At 40.3% G+C, this 12,637-nt stretch overlaps 1 protein-coding gene across 2 annotated transcripts in view; it reads right to left on the bottom strand.

Annotated features, from left to right (window-relative positions):
• Window positions 1-1,201: 1,201 nt before the first annotated feature.
• The window catches only part of cntnap2a (contactin associated protein 2a), a 322,443-nt gene continuing 311,007 nt past the window's right edge, over window positions 1,202-12,637 (bottom strand). For both annotated transcript variants that reach the window (XM_034861583.1, XM_034861584.1), the window contains 3 exons: window positions 6,052-6,336; window positions 4,010-4,081; window positions 1,202-3,744 (listed from right to left, as the gene is read on the bottom strand). In XM_034861583.1, coding sequence (XP_034717474.1) covers window positions 3,545-3,744; window positions 4,010-4,081; window positions 6,052-6,336 — 557 coding nt within the window. In that variant the 3' untranslated portion in view covers window positions 1,202-3,544. The remainder of the gene's footprint in view (window positions 3,745-4,009; window positions 4,082-6,051; window positions 6,337-12,637) is intronic.

Here is a 12,637-nt window from a genome sequence, read left to right as displayed (position 1 = left end):
CTACAAAAATGTGGGTTTGTGGCGATAGAAATGAGTAAATGTACCAGCCATCTGTAGTAGGCCAACGCTCTTCATCTCCACTTAATGGTAGCTACATTAATGCTACTACATAACACACCTGAATCTCCGACCGCTCTGTCGGTGGTAACTATGCATTGTGGGTAAAATAGGCGCCAGGTTTTGACAAGGTAGAATAACGTGTGGAATGAAGAAGATAAGAAGACTGTCGTCATGAATCGGACATTGAGTGCAATGCTAAAACGGCAGCTGGTGAACTCTGGAATTCATCAGTGTCCTATATCATTCTTGGTGTCTGTTCCGGCTGTGATCTGCCAATGATTAGCCTTACGGGGATAAATAAAGTGGCATTAATTTGCACCGGTAGTGCTGTTTTTCCTTGCATGTCTGAAAGAAGCAACACTATCTGACCACAAGGGGGCAGCCAATGACCTGCCTCAGACAGCCCTTCACGTTCTATTGGAATGATCGTTTTAAGCCAATGACAATAATATCGTGTCAAAAAAGCTAAAGGTACCCTGAAGCCTGAAAAAGGAAACAGACCATAAATTACAAATATAAAAAATGTCTGCTTCCAATGGGTTTAAGAGGGCAATAGATAGAGATAGATAGATAGATAGGTAATCTTTTCTCAACATGTGATATATGGAACAAGGGCTGACATTAAGTTCAGGCAGTTCATCTAAAAATGCTTTAGAAAGTGAACTTTTACAGATTATGTGTCATGGTGTTAAATTCCCTCTGACTCAGTGTCTTTTTTCCCCTTCACCCTCGTTAACTCATTTCAATCCTCAGCATCTGAGGATTTGTTTTTATTAGAAACTGAAAAAAACTCTTCAGATCTAAAAGAATCCCAATTGTGCCATATTCGTCACATTAGCGACATGTTTGCCTCTATGGGAATTGTCTTAGAGTCATCCTTCAAACTTAATTATTTACTGCGTCTCTCAGCTTGTTAAATATATTTATATTTCATGGCACTTACTCAAGGGGGCAGTGTACTCTGTCAGAACTGCTGACGGAGTCTACTGTTCAGGGGTGAAGTGGAGCAAGTGGGATGGTAAGTGGTGATATGTACTGTAGCTGTGTGACATGTGCTCCACAATGCTGTAATCCATAATACTAATCTGAAGACGTCTGCATGTCAACATGAAAGCGATGCATAGAAAAAGACTTTTAAAGATATTAAAGATCAAACACTCTTTATTGAACTTAATAGACCTGAAAGCAAACATATGGGTTATGTCTGTTGGAGCTGAAAATCTATTATCATCATTACGTTCAAACCACATATCAAGGGCAGGAGAGTTTTTATGTATATTCTGAGTAATATAATTATATAAAAAAAAGACAAATAACCGGGATTCCCTAATGGGTGTGATGGTTGTGTATAGGGAAAGTCATCTTTGAGGCCGCAGTAGAAGGCAGTCTGAGTTCACCAGCTTTCCTAGTGTCTCTGATGAAGTGATCTACAGTTAGCACTCAACCATGAGGTCACGATAATGAACAAAATCATCCATGTAACCGGGTGTCCTGGCAGCAATTTGACTAATCAGACACACAGAAAGCAAATTCAAAACTAAATAACAAAGTTGGCAGCTTGTTTCAACTGGAACACAATGTTCTGTAAATGCTACAGTAAGGTAAACACACGCAACGATAACAGGAAAAACAACATGGTTAGAAAAAATATACATTGTACATCTTGTATGTTGGACAACAGTGGCACTGTTAGAGGGAAGCTCAATTCATTGTTGACAAAGCAGCAGCCTCATTCTGAAATCTTGTAATTGAATGAAGGACCTTGACTCATGCTCTATCAAACATGCATGTTTGCGTGTGTGTGCGTCACAGAGGCGTAAACTTCTTATGTACTGTATATCGTGCAGCTCTCCTACATGCCAATGTACCTTTGTTCTGCTGCTGCATAAACTGCACACAGCTATGCCTGAAAACGTCAGACTTGTTCAGGATTTGAGAGAAACTCACTCAAGCATTCGGAATTAAAAACCAAGCTTTAACTGAGATTCATGGTAAACTGAACATAGCACCACTTAAATCAGGAAAGATAAGACATTCAAAAACTATGATGACTGAGAATTCATGCAGCAGCAGCAAGTTCTTGTAATAAGTTCTTGTAATTGGTCTGGGCAAGGCGCAATGGCTCAACACCTTGAAGGCACGACAGACTAAAAAACCAATCCTCATATTTTTTCCCGATCTTTTTCCCCGATCTTGGACAAATGTTAGGGGTCAATGATTTATTTTGTTTTATTGTGCTTCATCCACTTAGTGAAAGGTGTTTAGTGCATCATTAGAACTCATTAAGTGTCAGACAAGTTGTTCGATCTCCTCTGTGTGGCTGTCCTAACAGTCTTTTCTGGCACTCCTTTTATTCAAAATTACAAGTAATATTCATCTGACCTACACATACACACACAGATGCATGTACACACTGCAAACCCACAGCTACCATCATTTAGATGTAAAAATTCCCCAACTCAAAGTCAAAACATTTACCGCAAGAATCTGAGCCAATTGGTACATGATGTAAGACTCAAGTGTTTGGCAAAGAAACAAACAGATAGCTGAAGTCTGAATGAGTAAAGGCTCACGGTTTCACCCGTTCCAAATGAAAAGAAAAAGAAAGCTGCCATGCTGCTGAGCTAAACCAACCATGGAGTGTCATGATTTCCCATCATGCTCTGAGAAACCCCTCTCTGCTCTTCCTCAGAAAGGAATGTCCCATACAATCGAATGTCATAAGATTTGAACATAAAACTCTATATTTAATACATATATATATGATGTCATGGACGAACATATGATTTTGTTGTAATATAGATCTGACATTTCTCATTAGTGTTTATGTACTGGACTCTGAATAAATCTTTTGGCGATAAAGAAAGAATAACACAAAGTATTGTATTTACAAAGTGAGTTTTGGCATCCATATTGGACTCTATATTACCACAGTATAAGTGGCATGTCATGTGACAGATATGAGAGTTGACAGACTGGTGCATCTACAGCCTGATAAAAACAAAGAAGAAGGGTTTGGCATGTTGATTTGATCATTTCTGATATAAGACTTTTCTTAAAAAATAAAATCAAAATGCAACAGAGAGACTGGCAATAAAATTGTGCTATCACACGACCCAGTAAGTATAATTATTTGTCATATACAGTAGTCAAAGGACTCCTGTAAACTCCCGAGCACGATACAAAGAAGGACAAACCGGTTAGTATGTACATGTACAGTCTCTCACAGCCGTGCTCCGCTGCGTAACTGTCCCTCTTCTCTTTCTAATACTCTGGATATATAAAAAAACATAAACAAAGAAAAAAAACAAAGATTTTTGTACACGTCTTTCTCACAGCCCCGCCCTGTCTGGGAGATTATTGTCATATTGAATGGCCTTTCCTTCCATCTCTCCAAGGATTGGTCATTGAATTAAACCTCCATCTCTGTGGCACCTGGTGGTCTGACGCATCACTTCCACTCTCAAAGTCCCGCCCCTGGCCGTTAGATGAACCACTCCTTCTTTGATTCGTCGATAGTTTCTGGGTTGTCGGTGCCGATGATGGCCGTGTCTGCCGATTCTCCGCCGGACTCCCCGCTGCCCTTGGCCTCGTTGGTGTGGTAGGTGCCTTTGTGACGGAACATGTAGCGAATCAGGAACACCAGAGTACATAAGATGGTGAAGATCACCACCGCAATGACACCTGCAGAGGACACAGACATCATGTGCACAAAAACAAGCGTTATTGTGTATTTTCATAGCTGTTCTTCGACCAACAGACCACCTTTAAAAGCAATGCTGAAACAATTAGTTGTATTAATTCATTTGTCGACTGACAGAAAATACATCAGATAAACCGTTTGAGTCAAGTTATAACCAAAAGACGCCCAACATTTCTTGGTTCCACATTTTAAAATGTAAGGGTCAGCTGCTTAAACTGAAATGCTTTCAGAATTGACATTCTTTACCTCCAATGATGGCCGAGTCTCTGTTGACTCCATCAGGAATAACTCTCTCCTCATTGAAGGGGAACTCGGCATCTGAGCAAAGAAAGAAAAAATTGAAATTGTACCTTCACACACAAAGGGAGGAAAATAATGTCTATGATGTTTTGTGTTCATTCTTGCACTATAATTAACCCGAATTGCTTCCTCAGACCAGTATGTGCACATGAAAATACCAAACAGATGGCGTGAGTACATTTTAAGGTCAGGGAAATAAAAACATGTCACAGTCACAAAAATAATATCCATGGCCTTTTTTTCAGCAGCAAAAAGTCACAAGGAATAATTCCATGTGTATATTGTGCTTAATTATGACTACAAAGTTCTGCTATCCAACACTGGAGCAAAAAGACAGTGCTCGGTTCCACTACATACATCTATCAGACCGCCAACTAGATGGATACACTAGTGCCAACCATGCTATTTAATGTGTTGTTGTTTCATGTAATTCATTCCATGACAGGTTAATAGTTTAATAACGGCTGATTTTGTCTGTCGTTCCTATTAAGGATCACACACAATCACATGCATAAAAGCATGGATAGAGTCGCAGACCTGTATAATGTAATGTAATGTATCGTAAGCCTTACTGCACACAACAACCTGCATAATCGCACAGATTTACTAAAAACTGCATCACCCTGCAATGAGCTATCAACTATTTCTGCTGCTGACTGCGTAGTTCACGAGGGAAGGAAAGAGCATGACTAAGACGGAGAAGAGGAGGCTGAGGTGGGAAACGGGAATGAAGCAACAGAAGGGAGTAGAGCAGACTCATTCAATCTGTCAGCTGCCTGGATGAGAAAGATGAGAGACAAGGGCAGAGAGCAGAGCGCCGAGGCAAGGACCAATAAAGTAAACGGAAGTTAGGAGGATGGAAATAAAAAAGAAAAAAAATGGAATAAAAAGAAAATCAATAAGAAGAGAAACAATGATCAGGGTGGATTGAAGGAGGGTTGGATGAATTATAGATTAGGTCCATCTAGAGAAAATGTAGGTCAGAAAAAATAGAAACCCTTTCTGTGGAAAGATGGTGGACTGCTGACTGTGAGTTTGGACCTGGAGTCCAGATCAATGGACTGGATCGATCTCAGATAGCTCAACGCTCCCAAAGGCACAGTTGGCACCAAGCCTGAGGAATGCGGCTGTATCCAAAATAATGACGCTCTGAAATACTAAACACTGATGTGGAATGTAACCTTAGACACAGGAGTGCTGAGGTCTATGTGTGTGTGTGTGTACATGGATGTGTTTACATGTTCATGCTAGAGGTAGACTTGGCGTATGTTCGTAGGGAGGGGATCAGTTACCGAGCTTGTACAGTATGTGCACGTGCGTTTTTTCTTCACTTAATGTGCCCTTCTAAATCAATTCAAAACAGAAACCCATTCAATTTGCACAATATGTTTTTACTGTAGGAAGTCATTACTCATAGTCAGAGGTGGAATGAGTACACATACTATTACTTTGATGCACTTTTACTTAAGTACAAGTACAAATTATCAGTATATAGAACTACTGAAGTAAAAGTAAGAAGTAGCTCATTTAAAATGTACTAAGAGTAAAAGTTACGTGTTTACTTTTAACAGGAGGTTAATATTTTATAATATTTTATGTAATATAATATATATTTTCATAATAATAATTATTTTATTTTTACTTATTATACTTATTTAATTTAAAAACCACAGTCTTTTGCAATTTAGTAAGGGCACAATGCCAAAAATCTAAGAAATAAAAATGTAAAGCCTCAAAAACCTTTAAATAAGAAACCAAACTACGACAAAGTACAATACTTCAAACAAAACATACTTAACATGCGTGAAAGTAAAATTACAGATTTTAAAGACTACTTTAAAGAAGTAAAAGTACACAAAAAACTACTCAATTATAGTAATGTGAGCAAATGTAATTAGTTACTTTCCACCTCTGCTCATAGTTAAATCATGTGTGTTATTCTTGTGGACCGACAGCAGCATCTGCAGGACATCTGGAGCAATCCCCACCTGTGTTGTCCAGATGCCAGGGATCTGTTGCTGCAGACATTGGTGGGATGGTGAGAGGTGACGACCCACAGTTGGACTCCACCAGTTTGCCCTGGTAAGACACCGGCGAGGCGGCTGCAGGTTGTCTGTCTGGCTGACCGGCTGTGGGTGTGGCCTGGGCCTGTGCGGCGGACCTCAGCGCAGACTTGAGAGGGACGACTCCGTTAAACTGTACCCGCGAAAGACACCCGACGAAGCCTGGGGTGTTGTAACGCTCGATGAGGACCGGGTCTATGTGTCCAGTTTCTGTACAGACACACAATAACATGTGATGTTAACTTATGTGGACCCCTGGCCGTGAACTTGATTGATATTGAGAGAAGGTGGAGAGACAGAGAGAGAGAGATAAAATAAACCAGTGATCTCAAGCATAGACCACAGCAGCTTTAAAGAGAAAGCATCAGCACTGATTTGCCAACACAAACACAAACACAAACACACACACACACACACACACACACACACACATACACACACACTTTCTCTGAAAGCGCAACATCCTATGTACACTCTTTGTGGACAGACACACACAAACACACTCTCTCCCACTCAAACTTTGGTATGCACAAATTGTTCTGAGGCACAGGCTCAAATATATATCTAGAGAATATGAATTTACATAAATGAGGAGGGAAGAGAGTAAAGAGAGATGAGGAGGAGGCTGGAGTAGGTGGAGGAGAGAGAAAGCAGAGGAGGAACAAACACGGACATTGACCTCTAATGTCAAATTTAAAAGACGGAAAATGAATGAATTCTGATCTTACAGCTCCTCTGTGTCTCTCTCTATATTCAATCTCCCATTCAGAGATGTCTTAGAGTCGTGAAAAACCCTACTCAATACTCTCCAATGATGTGTCTTGTTGTCCACCATGCTAACAGTTCACAAATGATGCTCTACCTGTGACAATTACCATCATTTGGAGAATTACTTGCAGCAATTTGTGCACTCTTATCTTTGTATCAAAGTCCCTTTATCCCTCTCTTATGACTTTGAAAGACAGTTACTTCAACACACACACAAACACCCGGGCACCCACCCCCCACCCCCCACACACAAACACACAAACATACACACACACACACACACACACACACACACACACACACATGGCAGAGAAGATAAGAGGGAGAAGAAACTGCAGGCAGCACAGAAAATTATTTAAAAAATCTGTCCACCCACAGTTCAGTAAAGACTTTAACGCTGAATAAAACAGACATCCTCAGACATGCTCCACTAAAGCAGACACCTGGAAAGATTTCAAAACAGCAAAACTGTCTCACACGTGCAGAGATGCAAAATGTATATTTTTCTTCACATGACCTCTGGCTGTGTGTGTTGACCTCTCTATATGCAGCCCATGTGCAGACGGAGCTAGGTTTTAATGTTACATGCATGGCTGCTCTGTTGCTACACGGCCACACCCAGAAGGAACTGCTGTTTGGACAACCCTGCAGCAAAATATAATCAAGGGATGACTAACTACAGTACTGCTCAGTGTGTTTGTCTGAGTGTGTGTTTATTTAGTGAATTGTGGTATGTTAGATGATGGGGTTCTGAGTATCTGGACATGGGTTATAATGTCATTTTCCCTCTTTATTCCATTTTGATGGGTCCAATAAAAGTGTGTGTGTGTGTGTGTGTGTGTGTGTGTGTGTTTGTCTTTGTACCTTATTGATTGTGCTGCCAGGAATAGAGCTTAGCACTATGAGTCTTCTACGTATTCATCACATGACCAGATGCACTGTATTCTGTATCTGAGAGTGTTGAAAACAATCAGCTGATACAGACTCTGCAGTTTAGTTTTCTTACAGTTCATCGTTATGCTGCTTAAACGTGTGCTCCAATCGTGGGCTTAACTTCACATGTCTGCTGAGGCACCGGTCAGCCCTGTTTTGCAGGAACACAGATGAACGTAACTGTTATCAATCACTTCACACCTTGAAAATGGTGTGGATGCTGTCTATTACGTGAGAGTGGGTATGAATCTGCATATGCGTGGGGGTGTGCAGAATAGGTGGAGACAGTGCCTTACAGTATAGCACAGTGAGCAGAATACTGATAACTTATGAATATGAATACAAGATCTCTCTCTCTTCTGTATGCCTGAACATGTGTTGATCACTGCAGAGGCCTGTGTGAGAATACTAATAGGCAGCCTGTTGGGAGCCAAACGGGCTGCTTAGCATACAATGCTGGTGAGTAAATGGCCGACAAGCTTCCCTTGTTTGGGATTTTTTTGGTGGCCAGTGATTCCGGGGTGTTCCATAGAAAGCAGCATGTTTTCAATTCAAATAACATAATGATACCCGTAAACATCCCACATTTATTATGAGGGCTGGGTTGTCACTGTTAAGTGGCTTCAGTGGTTTTAATGGCATCATATCCGTTAAGTACTAACCAAGGAACAAGATTTGGGCACAGTTACATACCTAATGCAATCCAGGATATTAGCCCAGCAAATAATCTAATTGTGAATGTTCAGTGGAGGTGTTAGTTTAGCTTTATGAAATATTATATGCATACAGGAAAGAAGTAAGTAATGTGAATAGTTTATGCAATCAATTGCCACCAAACCACTAACAGTGGCCTATATAATAACCATAGAGGAACATTTCTCTAATGCAGATTAAAAAGTATAACCATTATAAGCCTTCAGTGATAAGTTACTGCCAACAGACCTATTTATGTTTACACCTTTTAGTAATGTTATGTCTATCTCCTGTAATTAGCACCATACTAAGTAATTCATGAACAATAACAAGTAACATCGGCTTTTGAGGGCCAGTCACCACACACTGATCAAAAGGCTTGTAATCCCTTACCTTGGTGGTTTCTAAGGGAGCTTTTCAAACTGATCAGTAAAACATATGCAAGTACACACTCAAGCCAACAGCTCTTCACACACTAATCACGATTAGAAAAGAGCACATGGTAATCCATTAGGCTTCACATTGCACTACTGAAATGTACCATCACACATAATTACAACTAAACTAGGACCTATGAATGTGTTGTACCACATAGCATATGTGAACACACACACACACACACACACACACACACACACACACACACACATAAACAAGGTCATCATGTTGATCAGAGAGTTGCACCTAGTGATGGTGTGTCACCAGGGTGGCCAAAGACACGGCATAAATTATTCAAAAGGTGAGGCAGCACATAAAGCTGTGACAACAGGGCTGGAGTGAGGACAATGGGTTGGGGTGGTTGTACGGGGGGTGAATTGTATGAAAGGGGGAAAAAATAGGATGAAAAATGAAGGGAGGATGGCGAGAACTGCAGAACTAGGACTGGTGGTGAGGGAAAAGGTGAGAAACATGAGAGGAGAAGGGGAGGAGGGGGAGAAAAGAGTGTCTCTGATATGTTTGTTTGTGTGGGTGTCTGGGTTAAAAAAAGAGGAGTGGGAAAGAAATGGGGTGAAAAGAAGGGGGCTCAAATGGAGGGGCAGGGTGAAGGAGATCAAACAGTTGCCATGGCAACAAATGGAAGCTGATGAAGGGATGAGAGACAGAAAAAGAAGGGGGGTGGCGGTTAATGAAAGTATGATGCATTTGAGACATATCAAAAGAATATTAATGTGAATCCCAATACCACACCCTTTGTAATACAAAAACTAATATGTAACTTGTAGTATTGCGCATGCACGCACGCACGCACGCACGCACACACAAAAACACACACACACACACACGCGGCTGATGTATCACAGAGAGGGACAGACTGCGAGGGAGGTAGCTGGAAATTAAAAAATGAGGTAAAGCTAAAAATGAATTGATGAAAGAGATTGCAAAAATAAAGAGTTGGAAAGAGATAAAAAATTTATGAGAAATAGAGAGTAAAAAGACTCATATATTCTCTTAAAATCAAATTGTTATTTTGTCTCTTTTTCTGCTTTTTCTTGGCGTAAATATCCTCTATACTTACATCCGATGCAAAGTTTAATAATAAGGCCAAGCACTACAAATCGACCACCGCTGTTTTTCTCCTCTGAATCTTGTCTGTGTACACTCCTGTTTGGTTGCTTGGTTGTAAGTTTGGTTTATACGAAACTGTTGGTACGTTTGTCATAGAAAAGTCATGGTGATGAACCAAACTGATATGATAGGCAGTGAATAGAAAGAGGAGAAACAGAGTTTGAAGAATTAGGAAGAGAAACGGATGAATGAGGAGAGCGATAAGAGCTGAAGTAGTGCTAGTTTTAGGCGTGGGGAATACACCTGTGGTTGCAACACTCTACTGCACGCACTCACACCCACCCACACCCACACACACCCACACACACACACACACACACACACACACACACACACACACACACACACACACACACACACACACACGCACGCAAAGCAGTGACCACATGCAGGTCTGTCCATCTCGATTTAAAGGGACACTGAGATTATAGAGATAGCCTGGAGATAGGTGAGTGAGTGTGTTATCAGCCTTTTCTAACATCAGAAGTTCATCAGTGCTTTAATTAACGGGGTGGCTGGTGTTGCACAAAGGTCGCAACACAATAGACAGTCAGGCACTGACCAGTGGCGTCATGGCAGGGAGGACATTGATCGTTCTTTTATCATGAGCCAGCACTCAGCAGTGGGTGAAGTATATGTGATTTGTACTTAATTAGTTAGTTGTAAAGAATCCCCAGACTCAGCTCTGTGTGTATACAGTAGCTGTGAGCTGAACCCTCAAAAACAGAAACACCAAAAAAACACCACCAGCAAGGTGTTTATAAAATCATATTAAATTAACATATACAGACAAATTAGTTTATTTGAGGGATTAGAGTGACTATTTTCACCTTTTATGAAAACAATCTTAAGCTCCATCATCACCAAAGTATTGAGTATACAAATAAAATACCAAAGTATTGAATGTACCATTACCAAAGTATTGGTGTACTCATAGTTCTCAAAATAATTCATATATCTTCATAAAGGCTCGGTCTGCTTACTTTTTGCACCCAAGTCAAACGTGCCAATCTTGTAATAATGATAAGAACAACCAATAATTATTTATATATATATTTATATTAGCTATAGGGCATGTTTCTTTAAATGTACAAAGTACTTTACAAAAAAGGCAGTTGGTTCACATCATGTCCGGCTAAAAATGGCTCCCCTTGAGGGTCAATGTACGTTTTAAGTGAAAGAAAAGGCCTGATTAAAAATAAAAGCACAAGAAAAAGACATCTGAACCCCTATAATAGCCATTATGGCTTAAAGTTTCTCAGAATAATGGCATTACACTTGGAAATGGTGGCATTACTTAAAGCCTGTGTAAAATAATTGGCAGCACCCAGAGGGAGCAAAGTGTTAAATGTGTGGGCAGAGTTAATAGAACAAGAGAGGCTAGGTGGATAAAAAAAAATAATAAGACAAGAGAAATCAGAATTTGAGTGTGGTACTGATGGACGTGTCCTTTGCAAGCAACCCTCAGGGCTACAATCATCTGTCTCTAATAGCACTTTCACAGTGTCACTACTTTTTCTGCTCTCTCTCTGCCTTTGGCTCTGAATATATTCACTTGGATAGACACACTCACCTACAGTCGGTGCGCACACACGCACACACACACACACACACACACACACACACACACACACACACACACACACACACACACCCTACATGTATAAATATGCCATAAATAAATAGTAACTTAAATACTTGTGCATGTATACAGTTACCTTTACAGACTGCATGCATACATCAAGCATCAGTCATCAGCAGTTTCAGTAGCATTCAGTGAATGTAGTATGTGCTGAATCATCCCTGTGCTTCATGATCAATACCACTTAAGTACAATTGGCAGCAAACACAGTAGGTCCCATGACCCTGGAGCAGAGTTATTCACACCGACAGCCACAACAAACAAACACAATTCCTAAGTAGACATTTGTTTTGTTCTCACAAACCAGATTGACATTTTGCTGACCACAGCAATGTAACATTAACATTCATAACATGCCCTTCTAGGTGTTTGAGCTTTATCTTTCCTGCTTGTTCAAGCAGTGTGGAACTGGCAGTACTTTACTTGAGTCTACACTAGAAGTGCTGGGCAGGTATATTAGCTAAGGCTGCAATTAACAATTACTTGGATTTTCAACAGTTGTTCTGTCAATTAAGTGATCAACCATTTCTTGTATGAAATGTAAATAAAACAAAAATAATGACAAACATCAGTCTCACTTTTAGGGCAACATCGTCAAATTGCTTGTTTTGTATGACAAACTTCTAAATATATTAAGGTTACAAAAATATAAAAATAGGCAGCTTATCCCATCCCACAATTAGTAGACTGTGAGGTGATAGGGGAGATGTCACTGTGATCAGTGTGTGTGTGTGCCCGTGTTTGAGTGTTTAAGTGGTCTTGTGCCAAACACAGAGTCTTTGTCTTCCAGACATAGAGAATCTGATAGCTCAGCTGTCTGACAGCCTCTCTTGTCTCTGCGGTCCTAACACAGAAGTGGAAAAGATCTGATAAGATGTGCAAAATAAAACGCATGCTTTTCTTCTGTCC

This window comes from Etheostoma cragini, chromosome 22 (genome assembly GCF_013103735.1).
Source record: "Etheostoma cragini isolate CJK2018 chromosome 22, CSU_Ecrag_1.0, whole genome shotgun sequence".
Lineage (NCBI taxonomy): Eukaryota > Metazoa > Chordata > Actinopteri > Perciformes > Percidae > Etheostoma > Etheostoma cragini.
The sequence above is the reverse complement of the archived record's forward strand: the minus strand, read 5'-3'. Positions and strand labels throughout refer to the sequence as shown.